The 20,348-nt window shown below is 45.0% G+C and overlaps 1 protein-coding gene across 2 annotated transcripts in view; it reads right to left on the bottom strand.

Moving 5' to 3' along the window:
• Nucleotides 1-68: 68 nt before the first annotated feature.
• ATG14 (autophagy related 14) overlaps nucleotides 69-20,348 on the bottom strand; it is a 53,663-nt gene continuing 33,383 nt past the window's right edge. Inside the window, exons 7-11 of one of the 2 annotated variants that reach the window (XM_069732736.1) lie at nucleotides 8,400-8,517; nucleotides 7,657-7,747; nucleotides 5,999-6,084; nucleotides 5,130-5,226; nucleotides 2,235-5,047 (exon numbers count right to left, since the gene is read on the bottom strand). In XM_069732736.1, coding sequence (XP_069588837.1) covers nucleotides 5,018-5,047; nucleotides 5,130-5,226; nucleotides 5,999-6,084; nucleotides 7,657-7,747; nucleotides 8,400-8,517 — 422 coding nt within the window. In that variant the 3' untranslated portion in view covers nucleotides 2,235-5,017. Of the gene's footprint in view, nucleotides 5,227-5,998; nucleotides 6,085-7,656; nucleotides 7,748-8,399; nucleotides 8,518-20,348 lie in introns of both variants that reach the window. The other variant, XM_069732727.1, reaches the window with a different exon arrangement.

Here is a 20,348-nt window from a genome sequence, read left to right on the forward strand (position 1 = left end):
ACAATAATCCATGTAAATGTGATCACCCTAAAACAAACCACATCACAAATAAAACACCAGTCACGTTGCCGCTTATCAAAAGGTGGAAATAAATATTTTATTGCCCTGTTAAACAAGCACAGGTATCAATGAGCGGCCCAGGCCACATGGCATCAGCCCATAGGAATAGGACATATCAGCATTTTATATAGCACCACAAGCCGATCGGATACAGGTCCACGGCTGTAACCCCGCAGCACTCCAGCCATGGTCGATCTATACGTGTGTAATCGGAAAAACCATCAGCTCACCCTTCCCAGGCAACGTCATCCAGAGATTATCCTCGGTGCACAGAAGATACCGCAGAGCCGGCTACTCAACAGTCAGTGGAGGGAACGTTGTAGACTGGGATCCAGCACTCCAGGTTTTTATTAAAAGCATTTGTCAAGTTCCAATTTAGATTAAAAACAAACAAACGTGAAACCCAATGTGTTTTTCAAGTGCCAAAACCTTGCTTACTCTTGGTGTAACAAGACATTTGTGCACAGACCCCTCTTTACAAACATCCCTGAGACGGGATCCAGTCTCAGGGTGCAGTGCAACAATGAGTATCAAGAAAATATGATGGCATATTAATGGGACCGAACACAGCAGAGCCTGAATATCAGGGTAAGGCTAGGTTCACATTGCGTTAGTGGGTGTCCGCTAACGGACTCCATTACATGGCGCAATTGTTGCAATTAACGCTATGTAATGGATCCGTTAGCGCACCCATTGACTGCAATGTGCTAACGGATCCCTAACGCATCGCAAACGTATGCCATTTTTGGCATGCGTCTGCGATGTGCCGTTAGTTTTGGACAGACCTCGAACGCTGCTTGCAGCGTTCAGGGTCCGTTCCTCGCTAGCGCAGATCGGGCATCTGCGCTAGCGGGATTGCTGAACGCAATCCCTTTTTGGACATTGCGTTAGCGCAATCCGTTAGTGCAATCCATTTAGCGGATACGCTAACGAAATGTGAACCTAGCCTTATGGCTCATGCACACGACCGAGTCTCTCGTACGATGGCCATCCGTGGTTTTCATGGCTAGAACTCGTACCTGCTATATTCTATGGGACTGTGCACATGTCTGATTTTTTTTTTTTTAAATTTTGCCTTGGACCAAGTAGTCCATGGGAAAAAGAAATAAAATCGGAGACATGATACTATTTTTTATAATTGTTGCACTGCCCCATGAGATTGGTGTTCCACCCCCTCTGTCTGCCTTGTATGAAAAGAGGGGTCCTGGCAGAAGTTTCTTTGTTTTAAATCACACGTCAGAGCCATTTAGCCACTGCTGTTTTTCCAAGATTCTCTCGGTCATCCACCATTTTGGATTTAAAAAAGAAAATAATGAAATAATGAGTGCTGGTTTATCTAAATAACATTCTATACATTTCTGTGATGCTTTAAAAAGGCAGTATTGTCCACAAAATGACATGACTGTTCAAACCAAGCACAGGCACGCGATGCACCGTTGCTGTGGCCAAACAGTTCAGTGCACCCTCCCACCTACTCGTTTTCCCTATTTATCTCTTCCTTGATTGACAGCCCTGGTTTTACAGATGGAGGAAGAGGACAGAGATAGATGGAAAACAAGTAGGTGGGAAGGTGCACTTAGGTGCTTTGTTTGAGCAGTCATTTAGTGCAGACACTCTGCTTTAAGTTGGGGCGCAAAAGAAAAGCATAATGGGAAGTGTAGTTCAGCAACAGCTGGGAGTGCTCTAAACTTTCGAGCTCTTGCCTAACTGATTTTTATGGCTGATTGCCAGGACCTTAGAAAGGTAGAAGAATGAAAAAATGGTGCACCCTTCGCACTCCAACTATTGCCAAATTGTAACATGTGGTGCAAAGGACAAAGAAAGGATCTATAAGAATACCATAGAGAACTATCTAGCCTTCATTGTGAAACATGGTGCTAGAGGCAAACTGATTGATAGCTACAAAAATAAAAGTCAGATCCTTTACAATTATTTACACATTGGACGAGATATATATATATATATAGATAGATAGATAGATAGATTTTTTTTTTTTGTTCCTCTAGGAGGGAATATTTGCCATTCTTCATCCCTCTGATCACTGAGCTGGGTGTAAGGCACCGGTCCTCATGGGTGGGACAAGTGGTCAGTAGTATGGCACATGACTCCGCCCACGATGGGAAAAGGCAGACACCAAGTTCATTGGAGCATATTTTTTTTTTTCAGAACATGCATCTTATGTCAGGGTTTTTATTGCAGACATTCTTGGGAAGTGGAACTGTACAGTTCATTAAATTGTAATTACATTTATTTCAAATACATTTTTTTTCTCATTACAATCCCTACAGTGTTTTTTTTTTTCTTCAATATAATCATAAGAGCATACTCTGGTGCAAGGTTAACATCGCATGAAGAAAAATCCATCTGCATCAATATAGTACAACAGAACCTTGGGTAGTCAATACTGTTAAAAATAAAAAAATATGGCATCCCACAAGTGTGTGTGATCAATACGAGATTCAGCAAGGAGTAAAATGTGAAATAAAGGTGATCATTTGTGGGTCCGTATTCTGAGCCAGTCAGTAAAGTTTGTGTCGTACCACTGAACACTTGGGACAAAGTAAATTACATGACGCAGAGCAATTTAGAAAAAAAAACATCCAAGACATCATTCAGACTGGCGTATTTCATTGCAAGGATGCATTCAGACGTCTGTATAAATTGGTCCAAGATCGGACCGCAATGTTCATACTGGCTGGGGGTCGCCAGACCTGAATCTGATAGAAAAATATGAAGCCATGAGGCTGTCACGCTTGAGTCGGGAAACCCCCCCCCCAGCCAGTCGGATTTGTACAGAAGTCTGAATGCAGCCCCAAATCAGTCCTTATACTGGTCCCCATGGTGCTCCAATGTCAGTCCAGCAGAACCACAAGGAGTCCATGTGTTACAGAATATGGATAGTTAGCATAATCCCAATTAGAATGTATTCACACAGGTCCATCCATGCCGTCCTTTTTTTCCATAGAAAATATGGATAAAATGTGCATTTGTACTGCACAATCATTGGCAATGGGCACAAGATTTTGGCTTGTATAAAAGAACTATTCTCGACAGCACATCGTGCTGTGTAAATATGACTTGCGCTGCCGAGAACAATGGCAAAGTGTACTGAACCACCAATTAGAGAACTAACATGGGGTTTGATCTATGTAAACGGGATTAACATGTTGCCAATTAGCTGTCATTTAGCTCTGCAGGGACACTAGGACCCTGAATGTGCTGCCAAACCTGGCATAGGGGAGAGATACCAAAGTGTAAAAGGCCCAATGCAACTGGCTTTTTCTTAGGCTAGTTTCACATTTGCGTATATGTGCGCAGTGCATCATCTGCAACCGCATGCCGACGCAGTGTTTATCCGCATCAGCTCACGCATGACGGCAAAAAAACGCAGCGTTTGCATGTGTTTTTGCTTGCGGTTGCGCTTTATGCGCATGCATTCGATATTTCCAGGAGAGCGCGTCTCAAGAGTTCCTGGACATGATCAGTCCGAAATACGCAAGCGCATCGAACGCATGCGTTCCCATAGACAGTAATGCGTTTTTTTTTTACGTACTCATCCGCATGTCTGCGCATATTTGACTGATTTTTGACGCTTCCAAAAATGCAACATGTTGTGTTTGCCGCGCCCTGCGAAAAAACGCATGCGTACACAAAAGCAAGCAAACGCATACAAACGTATGTTCATGCATACACCATGTGAATGTGAAACCAGCCTTAGAGGGGTTTTGGTGGCAATGTAAAATAGTAGCCAAGAAATATTACTCAACAGCAGAAAATATCTTTTTTTCCCCTTCACTTTGGCAGCAGTGCTTTTACCACTGGGCTTATTGTAAAAAGTGCTATAGGGTCTGACACTTATAAGAGGTATATGATTCTCTATGTATACATCCAAACAAAAGCTTCAAGGGTAACAATTTAAAAAAAAATCATTATCCTCCAACTATTGCAAAATTATACTCTCCCAAACACTGTTCTGCTGGGTTGTTTCACATGGTCCAGTTATTTTTCTTTAGAAGCAGCTTTCAGCTGCTACTCGACCAAAATTGTACGCTATAGACAGAATAGAGGAATTTTCATCTGGGCAGAGACGTGAAGGGCAGACACGCTCACATAGGAAAAGTCCTGCACCCAGTGTGTGCGAATTTTGCTGAGCAGCAGATAAAAGCAGCTTCTAAAAGAAGCATATACTAACCATGTGAAACAGCATGGGGCTTGGGAAAGAAAGAAGCAAAATTAAGTAATGAAATCTATTATGAAAATTCATAACTTAATGCCTGGAGGAGAACTTAAAAAAAAAAAAAAAAAAAAAAGTTTAGTTTTTCTTTAAGCGATGCCACACTATAGGCATGCATTGGTTAAGTTACCTATAAGGTCCCATAGTACAAAGCATGGTATACTTTTTTTTTTGTAGGATGCCTCTTGGCATTACTGACACTATTCTATGCAGTCGGGGAAATGGAGCTTTATAGATACACTTGATATATATGACAATAGGAGCCTAGATCATATCATGATACTATCTCAAATGGGTAAGATAGGACCAAAACAACTAAACTTCCCATTATATGTTTAGTGCAAATCTGTATATATACATATATCAATTGAAATTCTTCAGCAAGGACCCAGTACAGGTACGCTGCCCATCTGTCCAGAATGGAGAGCAGAGGACTTGCCCACTGGTTACTGTTAGATTTTATAATTCGTGATAACGTTAGAAAACTCCATCCGTGCACAAAATCCAAAAAAAAACAAAAACACAATCCAATATAAAGTTTTGTTTTCTGCCGCAAGTCAAACTACCTGTGTAAAAAGTTAGCGACAGGAGAGGTAATGCCATGTGTTCGTCCTTCAGTGCCGTGTCAACGATGTCCAGTGTACGCCTTGAACCAGGAGGTGACCGAGGCGGCGGCAGAGGAGATCATGCCACCGGCACTGCTGCTAGCGATCGGCTGGGACATCATCGTGCTCTGGCTCTCCTGCATCTCCACTGGTTGAGAGGGGATGTCACAAAATTTGGGACTAGGCAGATTTTCCCAGTCAGTGCCGAGATCGGTTTCTTCATCACTTACGTGCTCGTCTCCGCTCTCATCACTATCGCCGGCGCCGCTGGGATCTACGAATTCCATGGAGTCTTCAAGGTCAGCGGTGACTTCAAAAGGCCCAGACCTAAGTAACAGAAAATGGACAATCATACGGTTATTGGTGCCATAAAACAGTCGTGCCACCCTTAAATGCTGCAGTTAAGTAGCAGTGAATGGAGCTAGAACTGATCACTGTGGTACAGGAAGGTGCATAACACAGCTGGCATCTGCCCTGTATGGAGCGGGCTCAGCTGCAGAGCCCGTTGCACCCAAAGTGTGCCACATATGCAAATCATACACGGAGAAGGAGTTGTCCGGTCTAAAATGAGGTGTGCTGTGAGAATTCTTGGACGTCAGCAGTCGCGTGAACTTAACTATATGATATGTATACTCCTGGCCAGAACCCAACTAGACTGTTTCTGGTGCGCTCAATGCAAGCATATTGTGCGAGTCTGGAAACCGTCAGATGGGTTCTGATCGGGATTATGCATATCACATACTTGCGTTCATATGACCGTTCCCGGCGCTGACATTCAAGAATCCGCACGGTGCGCAGTGGGAGGATTCACAAGTTTGAAGCCACACAGAATGACTGCAAATTTGACATTTTAGACCGGACAACCCCTTTAAAAAGAACTTTCTTGGCTGTCTAAGCCAAGAGCTTTCATTCATGTACAAGAAGTATGAGTTGTCACAGTGAATAGGAGTAATGAATGACGTTTATGTTCCCTGAGCACAAAGACTTATGTACCGCCACACAATGCACACTGACACAATGTGACGCTCAGTCACCGCCATACAATCAAAACATTACAAACAGTCCTCAAGAACATTGACAAAAGCCAATTCAAGCTCACCTGCCCAAGTTCTCACTGTCTGGACTGACCAAGTACATGAGATTCCTGAGCGTATGTAGAGGATGCAACAGATCCAGGTCCACGTGCTGCAGAAGAAAGGAAGGAGCATAGTTTTTACAGCAAGAAAAAAAAACCCCTCACATTAACCCCTTAACGACGAGAGGAATTTTTGATTTTGCATTTTCATTTTTCGCTCCCCTTCAGAGCCATAACTTTTTTATTTTTCGGTCAATATGGCCATGTGAGGGCTTTATTTTTGCGGAGCGAGTTGTACTTTTTAACGACCCCATTGGTTTACTCAAAAACAGGAAACAAATTCCAAGTGTGGTGAAATTGCAAAAGAAGTGCAATTCCAGAGTAGGTTTTTTTTGTTGTGGCTTTTTACTATGTTCACCAAATGGTAAAACTGACCTGCCATTATGATTCTCCAGGTCATTAAGAGTTCATAGACACCAAACATGTCTAGGTGCTTTTTTATCTAAGTGGTGAAAAAAAATTCCAAATGCTGTGGTAAAACAAAAAAAATAAAAAATTGTGCCATTTTCCAATACCCATAGCGTCTCTATTTTTCATGATTTGTGGCTGGGTGAGGGCTTATTTTTTTGCGCACCAAGCTGACGTTTTTAATGATGCTATTTCGGTGCAGATATGATCTTTTAAGTGCCGTTCTTGCATTTTAATGCAACGTTGCAGCGACAAAAAAAACGAAATTCGGGCGTTTTGACTTTCTCACTCAGATTAGCGATCAGGTTAATCCTTTTTTATATTGATAGGGCGATTCAGAACGCGGCAATGCCAAATATGTTTACGTTTGATGTTTTTTATTTTGAATTGGGCGAAAGGTGGGGGGGGACGATTTAAATTTTTATTATTTGTTTTTTATTTTTTTTCACTTTTGGCATGCTTCGATAGTCTCCATGGGAGACTAGAAGCTGCCATAACCAAATCGAATCTGCTACATACAGGCGATGTTCAGAGCACCTGTATGTAGAAGAATTACTCACTTGCTATGAGCGCCATCCATCGGGTGGCGCTCATAGCAATCCAGCAGTGACAACCACGGAGGTCTGCTGGAGACCTCTCGTCATGCCAACCCATCGGCGACCCGCGGTCATGTGACACGGGTGCCGATGGGCAGAATTTCTGGCGCGATTGCCAGAAGTACGTGTTAAATGCCACTGTCAGAGCATAACAGCAGCATTTAACTGGTTAACAGCCACAGCTGACATGTACCGGGAAAGATGTGAGATCAGAACCGGAGCTGACATCAGCATACTATTACGCCTGATGTCTGAAAGGGGTTAAAAAAAAAGTGAAGCGCATTTAGGGAATGGAAGCATTTACTAAACAGTACATGACGGTCCTCTGGTTTCTTACTCCTGGAAGGTAAATTTATGGGATGTAAACCATTGTATTAGGATACACGTGCGACTAGTCTATGGGGGAGTGGTGCACATAAGGGAGGACTGGCTCACCACCATAGCATATCAGGTCGCAGTAATACACATGAAGCCTGTCTAGGCTCAGATCCCAAGTCAGAACATGGCCTTAGAGTACATGGTGTAACACCACACATGCTGTGTTATTAGAGAAGCCCCATCATGTTTCATTGGAGATTCATTTTCTACAACCAAGATACAGACCCCCATGATGCCCACCTGAGAGAAGCACAGATACAGAATGTTGGAGTTCAGCTTATTCACCGCGCGATTAAATTTCCACCGACTCAAGTTCTCGCCGCAGAATTCACTGAAAATTCAGAAATCATACATCAGACCACAGTGATATTCCCTCTTCCAGTATAGTCAGAAACCAACAAGTCTTGTGCATTTCTGGATGAAACCCCACAATGACACAGGTACATCAGGGCCTGAAAGACACCGACAGGGGCTGAATTATGGCTCTGTACAACTCAGATTGCATGGAGTAATGCAGAGGTGTTTAGTAGGCCTTTCTTTTGGTAAACCATCCTATGTCAAAAACAAATACATGCAGCAGGAGCAAGACCCGAGCCTGCACAAAATCCTGCAGATGCCGGCTGTATTATATAGTTGGCATCTATCTGGAACAACCCTGATGGTACACCTCTGAGCTTCCTTCGCCCTACACACCCTGCAACATGATTGCGGGGTCTCAGTGAGCTGACACGGCAGCCAGGGGCATGCTGGAATCCTCAGTCGCTGCCGCCTTGGTAATACTGAAGGTTTCATAGGAGACTGACAGTGACTATATACAATACTGTCATAGTGCATCATATAGCACAAGGAATCAAATGATTGTAGATGCAAATCCCCAAGGGAGACGAAAATAATACTAACAAAAAAAAAAACACCACTCCTAAAATAATCATCTTGCATCTTGGGTACGTGCCATTGTTTCCTATTGCAGAATGTAAACTTACCTATTATAAAGCTTTCTTGGAAGGTTGACACTCAACATATGTGACAGAGTATTGACGAGCTGGGTTGCATAGCATAACGCAGCACTAATTGTGTATGCTGGATTGTTGTGTTCCATGTCTGAAGGAAAAAAAAACAGAACACTTGATGAGATTTACTAAGCTACAAACGCAAGAATGCTGGATAAATTTGCACTTCATAAATGTGGTTTAACCCCTTAACCCGAGGGTGGTTTGCATGTTAATAACCGGGCCAATATTTACAATTCTGACCACTGTCAATTTAGGAGTTTATAACTCTGGAACGCTTTTGCGGATCCTGATGATTCTGACAGTGTTTTCTCGTGACATATTGTACTTCATGATAGTGGTAATATTTTCTTTAATACGACTTGCGATTATTTGTGGGGGAAAAAAAAAAAAGGAAATTTGTTGAAAATTTCAAAAATTTTCCAACGTTGAATTTTCATGCCCTTAAAAATCAGAGATATGTTACACAAAATACTTAAGAAGAAACATTTCCCACATGTCTACTTTACATCAGCACAATTTTGGAACCATATTTTTTTCGTTAGGACGTTATAAGGGTTAAAAGTTAAATAGCGATTTCTCATTTTTACACTTTTTTTTTTTGTTTTTAGGGACCACACCACATTTGAAGTGACTTTTAGGGGTCTATCATAGAAAATACCCAAAAGTGAAAAAGTGACACCATTCTAAAAACTGTACCACTCAAGGTGCTCAAAACCACATGCAAGAAATTTATTAACCCTTCAGGTGCTTCACAGGAATTTTTGGAATGTTTAAAAAAAATATATAAATAAATGAATGAACATTTAACTTTTTTTTCAGAATTTTTTTTTTTTTACTTCAGATCCAATTTTTATTTTTTTTATTTTACCAAGGGTAACAGGAGAAATTTAACCCCAAAAGTTGTTGTCCAATTTGTCCTGAGTACACGGATACCCCATATGTGGGGGTAAACCACTGTTTGGGCGCATGGCAGAGCTCGGAAGGGAAGGAGCACCATTTGAATTTTCAATGCAGAATTGGCTGGAATTGAGATCGGATGCCATGTCGTGTTTGGAGAGCCCCTGATGTCCCTAAACATTGAAACCCCCCACAAGTGACACCATTTTGGAAACTAGACCCCCCCCAAGGAATTTATCTAGATGTGTGGTGAGCACATTGAACCCCCAAGTGCTTCACAGAAGTTTATAACGTAGAGCCGTAAAAATAAAAAATAATTTTTTCCACAAAAATCTTTTTGCCCCCAATTTATTTTACCAAGGTTAACAGAAGAAATTGGACCCCAAAAGTTGTTCTCCAATTTCTTTTGAGTACGCAGATACCCCATATGTGGGGGAATACTACTTTTGAGGCACAGTGCAAAGCTCTGAAGGGAAGAGGCGCCATATTGTTCAGATTTTGCTGTAATGGTTTGACGGTGCCATGATACATTGGTAGAGCCCCTGAAGTGCCAGAACAACAGAAATCCCCCATATGTGAACTCATTTTACAAGCTACACTCCCCAATGAATTCATCTAGGGGTGCAGTGATCATATTAACACCACATGTGCCTCACAGAGTTTTATACCACTGAGCGGTGAAGAAAGAATTAATTACATTTTTATCACTTATGGTGAATGTTGTTTTAGCCCTAAGTTTTTAATTTTTCTCATTGCCAATAGTTTCTTTTTTTTATTTAACAAACTGAGGTCCATTTTTTTTCCTGAGTGCGCCAATACCCTACATGTAATCGGGAAACATTTTTCAGGCACAGTGCAAAGCTCAGAAGGCAAGGAGCGCCAGTTTTTACTGTTATGGTTTGCAGGTGCCATGATGACCCACTGGGAGAGCCCATGAGGTGCCAGAACAGCAGAAATCCCCATAAGGTACCCTAATTTACAAGCTACACTTGTCAATGAATTCATCTAGGGGTGCAGTGATCATGTTGACACCATGGGTGTGTCACAGAATTTTATACCATTGGGCAGTGAAGAAAAAAAACTACATTTTTACCACCAAAATTTTGTTTTAGCCAAAGGTTTTACATTTTCACACAAGAAGTTGGTAAAAATGGCACTAAAATTTGTCCCACAATTTCTACTAAGGGTAGAAATACCCCATATGTGGCTGTACAGTACTGCTTAGCCATACAGAGAGATTCGGGAGGAACAGAGCGCTATTTGCCTATTCAAGTTAATGGGTCTGTGCACATGTCAGTGTGTTTCCACAGACCGTGTGTCCGTAGTCAAAATACACTGACATGTCCATTTTTTTTTTTTTTTAAATGCCAGCACAGGCCATAAACGTCCCGCACACGTGCACACGTATGGATGTCATCTGTGTGACATGCATCGGCGCCGGGAAAGAAGCGTTACAGTAAGCGCTGTTCAGCGGCGCCGGTTGCTAAACACAGCTCTCATCATTCTCTCCTATTCTGCTGACGATCGGCACGAGCAGGGGAGAATGATGAGAGTTACATTTAAGTGATAAAAGAGACAGCAGGCGCCGGCTGATGGGACTACTACTCCCATCAGCCTACACCTGCTGCTGCTAATAACAGTGACAGCAGGAGCGGCTGATATATACCCCCAGCTGTAATCTTCAGCAATGTTGGTTATCAAGACTAGACGGCGTCCCCACGCCGTTTTATTTTTTTAAGTCTAAATAATTTAAAAAAAAGTGTGGGGTCCCCCTTATTTTTGACAACCAGCCTTGTTAAAGCTCACAGCTGGGGGCTGGTATTCTCAGGCTGGTAAAAGGCCATGAATATTGACCCGCCCCCTGCCCTCAGTTTAAAAAAGCAGCCCACAGCTGCCAAGAAAAGGCACATCTATTAGATGCGCCAATTCTGGCGCTTTGCCTGGCTCTTCCCACTTGCCCTGTAGCGGTGGCAAGTAGGTTAATATTTGTGGAGTTGATGTCACCTTTGCATTGTCAGGTGACATCAAGCCCACAGATTAGTAATGGAGAAGCGTCTGTAAGACACCTATCCATTACTAATCCTGTAGTTACATGGTAAATTAAATACACAGCCAGAATAAAGTCTTTTATTAGAAATAAAACAAAACAGTTTTAATTTTATTTAAAAATAAACACCGTTAGGGTATGTGCACACGATGCAGATTTAGTGCAGATCTTCAGCAGATTTTTCTGCAGCAGAAATGCTGCAGAACTGCACTGTGATTTACAAGACAATGTAAATCAATGTGAAAAAAAAAGAGCTGTGCACATGGTGCAGAAAAATCTGCGCAGAAACGCTGCGGATTTCAAAGAAGTGCACGTCACTTCTTTTATGCAGTTCTGCAGCATTTCTGCACCCCTCCATTAATAGAAATCCGCAGTGGTAAAATCTGCATAAAAACTGCACAAAATCCGCATCAATTCCGCACAAAAATCGCAGCAAATCCGCAGCTGCGGATTCTGCCAGGAGATGCAGATTTAGTGCAGAAAATTCTGCACCACATTTTCTACGTGTGCACATAGCCTTATACTCACCAAACACCTATTCCAGAAAAGCATTCGTTCTCCTGTAATAAAACAAAAATAAAAAAACAACAATATACCATGTACCTGTGTCGTTCTGTCCCACGCCAAATCCATGTCTGGGGGATAATTAGTTTTTAACTTGGACGGTGCCAAGATGCAACCGTCCAGGCTGAGAACCACTGGTGAATAAGCTGCTGGGAACGCAGTGTCAGTGACAGGGGGTGACATCAGAGCTTACCTCCGCTCACTGAGGCTCCATTCCCAGCCGGGCTGAGCTGCCGAGAGATCAGATGCGGAGAACTGTGGTCTGGGAGGGGGAGGGGGGGTGAGTCAATATCCATGGCCCCTTACCAGTCCCCAGATGTGAGCTTTAGCAAGGCTAGTTGTCAGAAATTATTTATTTAAATTAAAAAACACAAAAAAAAACGTTGTGGGTTCCCCTTTATTCTTGATAACCAACCTTACTGAAGATGACAGATGAGGGTTGCAGTCTCCAGCTGTGAGTTTTGCCTGGCTGATTATAGAAAATACAGAGAAACCCATACGGTATTCATTTATTTATAGCGCAGGCGGCGGCTGATGAATACCTCCCCCCCCCCCCCATGTAAAGAATTAATGATTATATTTTCTTAAAAAATATTATCATTTGTTTATAATTTAGTAAAATATGAAAAATAACTTGAACGTTTTGGAATTTCCACTTTTAAACACTAGGGGGAGCAGCTGCTGAAATTTCAGAAAAACCTAGTGTACAACTAGCTCACATTACTGCACTGCAGTAATTATGGGCGGAGTCTGCTGACTTGTGTGAGGTCACTCCTCTCCTCTCCTTCTGGGTGTTTGCTAAGGGATTAGAGAGGATGATATTCAGGAACCCAGTGAGCAGCCATTTTGTTGGTGACTGCAGAGTATGGCTGCCGTCACACTATCAGTATTTGGTCAGTATTTTACCTCAGTATTTGTAAGCCAAAACCAGGAGTGGAACAAATAGAGGAAAAGTATAATAGAAACATATGCACCACTTCTGTATTTATCACCCACTCCTGGTTTTGGCTTACAAATACTGAGGTAAAATACTGACCAAATACTGATAGTGGACGGCAGCCTTAGGCTACTTTCACACTAGCGTTGTTGGCTGTACGTTGCAATGCGTCGTTTAGGAGAAAAAATACATCCTACAAAGTTGTCTGCAGGATGCGTTTTTTCCCCATAGACTAACATTACCGACGCATTGCGACGTATTGCCACAAGTCGCAACTGTCGTGCGACGGTTGCGTCATGTTTTGGTGGACCGCCGCCACAAAAAAAGTTACATGTAACGTTTGTTTGTGAGTCGAGTCCGCCATTTTCGACCGCGCATGTACGGCCGAAACTCCGCCCCCTCCTCCCCAGACCTTACAATGGGGCAGCGGAAGCGTCGTAAGACTGCTTCCGCTGCCCACGTCGGACATTTCTTTCACAGCATGCGTCGGTACGGGCCCGTCGCAGTGCGTCGGGCCGACGTTGTGCGGCGCATCAAACGCTAGCGTCGGAATTCGACGCTAGTGTGAAAGCAGCCTTATACTGACAAGTAGATAGTCACCGAGGATGGCAGGCAGCAAGGATTCTGGGAGATATGTGGTGGAGGGAGCAGGGTGACAGCAGCACAGAGTATTTCAGGAGAGCAGTGTGCTGGTCTATGGGGGCCCCCTGTTTGGTGCGCGGAGCAGCCAGGGATTGTACATAGGGCGCTGTCTTTTATACACATGGATGGACCGTCAGCTCCACAAAAATCCAGGAAACATTTCTGCTGATTGATGGCCTGTTCTGATCCAGACATTGCATGCAAAGATCCCATTCCCCTCCTCAGATCCTGTCTTCTCCTTCCTGTCCTGGCGATGTGTGAAAGCGAGGCGACAGGCGCAGTTGGGGTGACGCTGGGAAGGAAATGTAGCCATATAGTAACGATAAAAATGAGACCCCTCTTCAGCTACCTCACCAGCCTTCCCCTGACTACACCTAACTGGAGGTCATGCTGCCCCCTCTATTAGGCTACTTTCACACTAGCGTCGAATTCCGACGCTAGCGTTTGATGCGCCGCACAACGGGTGCAGCGGATGCATTTCTTCGGCGCATCCGCTGCCCCATTGTGAGGTGCGGGGAGGTGGGGGCGGAGTTCCGGCCGCGCATGCGCGGTCGGAAAAAGCGGTCCGTTGGCAGCAAAAAACGTTACACTTAACGTTTTTTGCTCCCAGCGGTCCGCCACTACACGGCGCAACCGTCGCACGACGGTTGCGACGTGTCAATACGTTGCAACGCGTCAGTAATGTTACTCTATGGGGCAAAAACGCATCCTGCAAACAACTTTGCAGGATGCGTTTTTTCCCCTAAACGACGCATTGCGACATATTCAAAAAAACGCCAGTGTGAAAGTAGCCTTACCCCAGACCTGCTTGCAGGTGCTCAGCCAGAACCACCATAGAATGGATCCGCTTTCTGAAGAGAATACTGCCAGTGTTCTCACATAATACCGCCATATAGATCACACATAATACTGCCATAGTGTTCTCACATAATACCGCCATATAGATCACACATAATACCACCAATGTTCTCACATACCGCCATATAGATCACACATAATACTGCCAGTGTTCTCACATGATACCGCCATATAGATCACACATAATGCTGCCAGTGTTCTCACATAATACCGCCATATAGATCACACAATACCACCATATAATTCTCACAATACTGATCAAGCATAATACCACCATACAGATCACATAATACCGTCATATAGATCTCACATAATGCCATAATACAGCATGACGCCCGCAGCTCCTGTTATCGCACGCATTGAGTTGTGTGTGCAATGGGGACAGATATGCAGGGGGGAGAGGAGTGCATAGGAGTGGATTAGATACACGGTTCACCAGCCAGCAGACAGTATCACACAGGAGAGGATTAGATACACGGCTCAGCATAATATCACACAGTATAGGATTAGATGCATGGCTCAGCATAGTATCACACATGAGAGGATTAGATACACGGGCCAGCAGACAGTATTACACAGAAGAGGATTAGATACATGGCTCAGCACAATATAGTGATAGATGCACGGTCTGATGTCCTGTGAGGAGCTACAGTGAGAGGCAGGGTCGGAGCAGCACAGAGCCTCCCCCATCCCCCTCTGTTACCTCTCTGCAGGTCCTGATAGAGGACATCAGACCCCAGCACTTCAGACTCTCTAGCGATTCTTGAGATTACAGCCACACACCAGGCAGTAGAGGACAGGGAACGGCCGCTGACAGTGTGAGGGGAGACAGATGTAGCTGCCCCTCCAACAGCACAGCTCTCAGTCACAGTGGAGCTCACAGGTACACTCCACTGTGGCTGAAGCAAGATGGCGCCGACCTCCTGCCTCTGCTGTGATGTGGAGATAGCCCAGGGGGCGTGGCCACATCAGAGCAGAGAGCAGCTGAGCTTATAATGGTAGCTATGGGGTCGGCTCCCGACCGCAACCTCCTATGCCCAGGGCTGCCGTATTTGCAGAGTGTAAGTGTCGAGCTGGGACTCTTACACTGCTGCAAAGCAAAATGGCGGCGCCCAGTGGCTGCAAAAATAATGAATAATAAAAAAGATATTAAAGTTAAAAAAAAAAATTTTGTATTAAAAATAATTGTTTATATAAACAATCATTTTTAATACAAAAACAAAATTGCGGCACCTTCCCTTTAAATGTAACTGTCATCATTCCACCATGCTCGTGCCGATCGCCAGCAGAGCAGGGAAGAACGATGAGCTGGGACAGCGCTTACTGTAACGCTTCTTCCCTGGTGCCCGTCCGTGTGGTACTGATGCGGCACACGCAGGCCACACTTGTGCCGCAAGTATTACACACACACGGACACTGACATCTACGGTACCAGAAATATCAGGACATGTGAAAGGCGTTATAGCGGATTTTTATACTTGGCAGCTGTTATACACCAAAAGACGCTTTTTATTGCAAAAAAAATAGTTTTTGCATCACCACATTTTGAGAGCTATAATTTTTCCGTATTTTGGTCCACAGAGTCATGTGAGGTCTTTTTTTTTGTGGGACAAGTTGGCATTTTATTGGTACCATTTTCAGGCACATGACATTTTTTGATTGTTTTATATTCAGATTTCAGGAAGGCAGAATGAACAAAAACCAGCAATTCATGAATTTCTATTGGGGGGGGGGGGGGGGGGGAGAATTGCCATTCCATATGTGGTAAAATTGATAAATAAGTTTTATTCTTCGGGTCAGTGTGATTAGAGAGATACCTCTTTTATATTTTTTAATGTTTTGGCACTTTTATACAATACTATTTTATAGAAATATAATAGGGATTTTTGTGTACTCACCGTAAAATCCTTTTCTCCGAGCCAATCATTGGGGGACACAGGACCATGGGTGTTATGCTGCTGCCACTAGGAGGACACTAAGTAATACAGAAAGAATAACTCCTCCCCTGCAGTATACACCCTCCTGCTGGCTCCAAGTGAACCAGTTCGGTAAAGCAGTAGGAGCTTAACATTTAGCCAGGATGAACTATGTCAAAACCAAGCCAACACAGAAATACCAAAGCCATTAGGCTAACAGGGTGGGTGCTGTGTCCCCCAATGATTTGCTCGGAGAAAAGGATTTTACGGTGAGTACACAAAAATCCCTGTTTCTCCTACGCCTCATTAAAGGACCATGGGACGACCTAAAGCAGTCCCTGGGTGGGGAACAATCAACTAATTGCTCCTTGCACCCGCAGGTTACAGGTGCGGCACAGCCGCCTGCAAAATTCATCTGTCAACGGTCACATTTGCCAAGGCCTGAGAATGAATATGGCAATGTTTTGTAAACGTATGCAGACTGGACCAGGTCGCAGCTCTGCAAACTGGTGCTCCCGTAGCTTGGTGCTGGATGGCCCAAGACGCACCCACTGACCGAGTGGAATGAGCCTTAATCCCTGCTGAGACAGAATGACCTCTGACTCTGTAGGATTCCTGAATAGCTGAACGAATCCGTTTTGCTATTGTCGTCTTGGGAGCGGGAAACCCCTTCCTTGGCCCTTCCTGGAGCACAAATAGGGAATCCGACCTGCGGAAGGACGCCGTCCGCGAGACGTATCTCTTGAGAGCTCTCACTAAATCCAGTGTGTGGAGGGCATTCTCGATGCGATGTACTGGTGCCGGACAGAGAGACAGTAAGACAATCTCCTGATTGAGATGAAAGGATGAGACAACCTTTGGCAAAAAGGACGGGGATGTTCTCAAAACCACCTTATCCATATGAAAATTCAGGAACGGAAACTTGACAAGACAGAGCCGCCAGCTCTGAGACTAGTATAATGGACGTGACCGCAACCAGGAAGGCAACCTTCCTTGAAAGAAAAGACAGGGAAAACTCCTGTAGAGGTTCGAAAGGAGCTTCTTGTAAGACTCAGAGGACCAGATTAAGGTCCTATGGTTCCAACGGCATCTTATAGGGTGGCACCCTATGGGAGACTCCCTGAATGAACGTCTTCACTTGTAATCTGTTGGCAATCCTGCGTTGGAACAGAACGGACAGGGCCGAAATCTGCCCCTTGAGAGAACTAAGGCCAGAGTCACACACAGCGAGATACGGCCGAGTCTCGCAGGTTAAAACCAAGCTCTGGCACTGGCACTCCAGAGCGGAGCATGCGGCCGCTCAGCGATACATGGAGCCGCACGCTCCGCTCCGGAGAGCCGGTGCCAGAGCTTGGTTTTAACCTGCGAGACTCGGCCGTATCTCACTGTAGTGTGACTCCGGCCTAAGGGTTAGACCCAAGTCCAAACCCATTTGTAAAAATTTGAGGATGGAAGGAATGAAAAATTCAAGAGGAGAACGTCCCCGGTCGTTGCACCAGGAAAAGCAGGTTTTCCAAGTGAAATGATAAATGCACATAGACGTAGGCTTTCTAGTGCTGATCATGGTAGAGGTGACTTCCGGAGAGAAACCTGCCTGGGTTAGAACCCAGAACTCAAGGCCATGCCGTCAAACACAGGGCCTAGGAGTTCTGGTGGTAAATGGGGCCCTTTGAAAAGAGGTCTGCGCGATTCGGTAATCACCAGGGAACATCGGCGACTAGTTCCATGCACCACGCCCGGCGCGGCCAATCTGGCGCAATCATGATTACCAGTACTCCCTCTGCTCTGATCTTCTTGACGACTCTCAGCAGCAAGGGGAGCGGGGGAAATATGTACGGAAGCCGAAAATGATGCCACGGGAGTACAAGTGCATCTGCCTCGATTGCTGCTGGATCGTGGGACAGAGCTATGAAGTCGGGAACCCTGGAATTAAGCCGTGAGGCCATTAGATCCATGTCTGGGGAGCCCCAACGACAGCAGATCTGGTGGAAGATCTCCGGATGGAGAGACCACTCCCCGGAGTCGAGGCCTTGACGACTGAGGAAATCTGCCTCCCAATTGTCCACTCCCGGATGTGAACTGCAAAAATCATTGAGAAGTTTTCCTCGGTCCAACGGAGAATGTAGCCTACCTTGTTCATGGCTGCCATGCTGTGGGTTCCCCCTTGTCGGTTGATGTATGCCACTGCAGTTGCATTGTCAGACTGAATCCTGATGGGACGACCCACCAGGAAGAGATGGAATTGGAGAAGAGCTAACCTGATTGCCCACATTTCTAAGATGTTGATCGGAAGGCGTGATTCCTAAAGTGACCAGCGGCCCTGAGCAGTGTGATGTAAGAACACCGCTCCCAAGCCTAGAAGACTGGCATCTGTTGTCACAACTAGCGAATGTACTGGAAGAAAGACTTCTTTTGATTCAGGGAGGACTTTAATGTCCACCACCTGAGAAACTGTCAGACTCGCTGGGGAAGGAAGAACCGACGGTCGAGGGAGAACGGGTTCCTGTCCCAAACAGCAAGGAGAGCATGCTGTAAGGGACGGAGGTGTACTTGGGCAAATGGAACCGACTCCAAGGCTGCTACCATCCTGCCGAGGACTCTCATACTGAAGCGCAGGGAGTGAGTGCGAGGTTGAGAGAGCTTCCGAGCTTCCCACAGTAAGGCTGAGATCTTTTCTGGGGGAAGAAGCACCAACCCCTGGGACGAGTCCAGTATCATTCCTAGAAAGGAAATTCGCTGAGCCGGTATTGGGGAAGATTTTGTGAAGTTTATCTTCCAACCCAAGCGAGAAAGAGAATCTATTTTGATGTTCACAGCCTCATTGAAGGCGCGGAAAGAGGAGCCCTTGGTGAGGATGTTGTCTAGATAAGGTAGCACCAACACTCCTTGGGTGTGGAGTATGGCCACGGCAGCCGCCATGACCTTTGTGAATACCCTGGGGGCGATGGCGAGGCCGAAGGGCAGAGCAACGAATTGGAAGTGTTGTTCCTGATCTGCGAAGCGAAGAAACCTTTAGTGAGAAGGTAAAATAGGAATGTGGAGGTACGCGTCCTGGATGTCTATAGACGCCAGGAACTCGCCTTTTCCCATGGAGGTGATGACAGAACGAAGAGATTCCATCCGGAACCGTCGCGCCGTGACGAACTTGTTCAGCAGTTTTAGGTCCAGTATGTGCCGTACTGTAGCGTCCTTCTTGGAACCATGAAGAGGTTTGAGTAAAAACCTTGAAACCGTTCGCTTTTAGGGATCGGAATAATAATTCCGTCTTTACTCAGAGAGCATATAGCTTGGAAGAACTCTAACGCTTTTGCCCTGGGAGGACGAGATAAGAAGTCTATCTTGTATCCAGAGAACACCAAGTCGCGGATCCACACGTCGTGAACGACCGAGAGCCACGTGACACTGAAGGAAAGCCTACTTTGAGGGTGTCCCCCGGATACCACAGGGAGTCATTGTGTGGAAGATCTGCCCGTTCTGGAGCCTCTGCCCAGTGGGTCATAGCCTTAGCCACCCACGTAGCGGCAAAAGATTGGAAGAGTGCGGCTACTGAGGCTTCAAAGACTGAACGCGCTATAGTGTCGATCTGATGATCATTTGGTCTTTTAATAGAGGCGCCCTCCGAGGAGGATAAAACAGATTTAGTAGCCAGGCACGATCGGGGGAGACTGCGACCAATCTTTTCTTGGATCCTGGGCAAAGGAATATTTTGACTCCATGGGTTTCTGCCCTGTGAATCGTTTATCTGGACGGATCTTGCGAGAATCAACGATTTCGTTAAATTCGGCAGAGTGGCGAACACTCTGAGCTCGCTTGGTTCTCTTTAAGGACACGGCATGATCCGTTTTAGATAAAGGTTCCTCCTCAAGCTTCAAAGCCTTATTCACTGACTCAATGAGAGAGTCGAAAGTCTCCTGATCGTGATGAAATTCCTGATCTAGGGATGTATCAGAATCGTCGTCTGAAACAGGTTTTCTACTAACCCCAATGGAAGGGGAGCGAGAAATGGAGCTCTCAGAACCCGAATCCCGATGATGGTCTGGGGATATGGCATGAGTCCT

Source organism: Ranitomeya imitator, chromosome 1 (genome assembly GCF_032444005.1).
Source record: "Ranitomeya imitator isolate aRanImi1 chromosome 1, aRanImi1.pri, whole genome shotgun sequence".
Classification (NCBI taxonomy): Eukaryota; Metazoa; Chordata; class Amphibia; order Anura; family Dendrobatidae; genus Ranitomeya; species Ranitomeya imitator.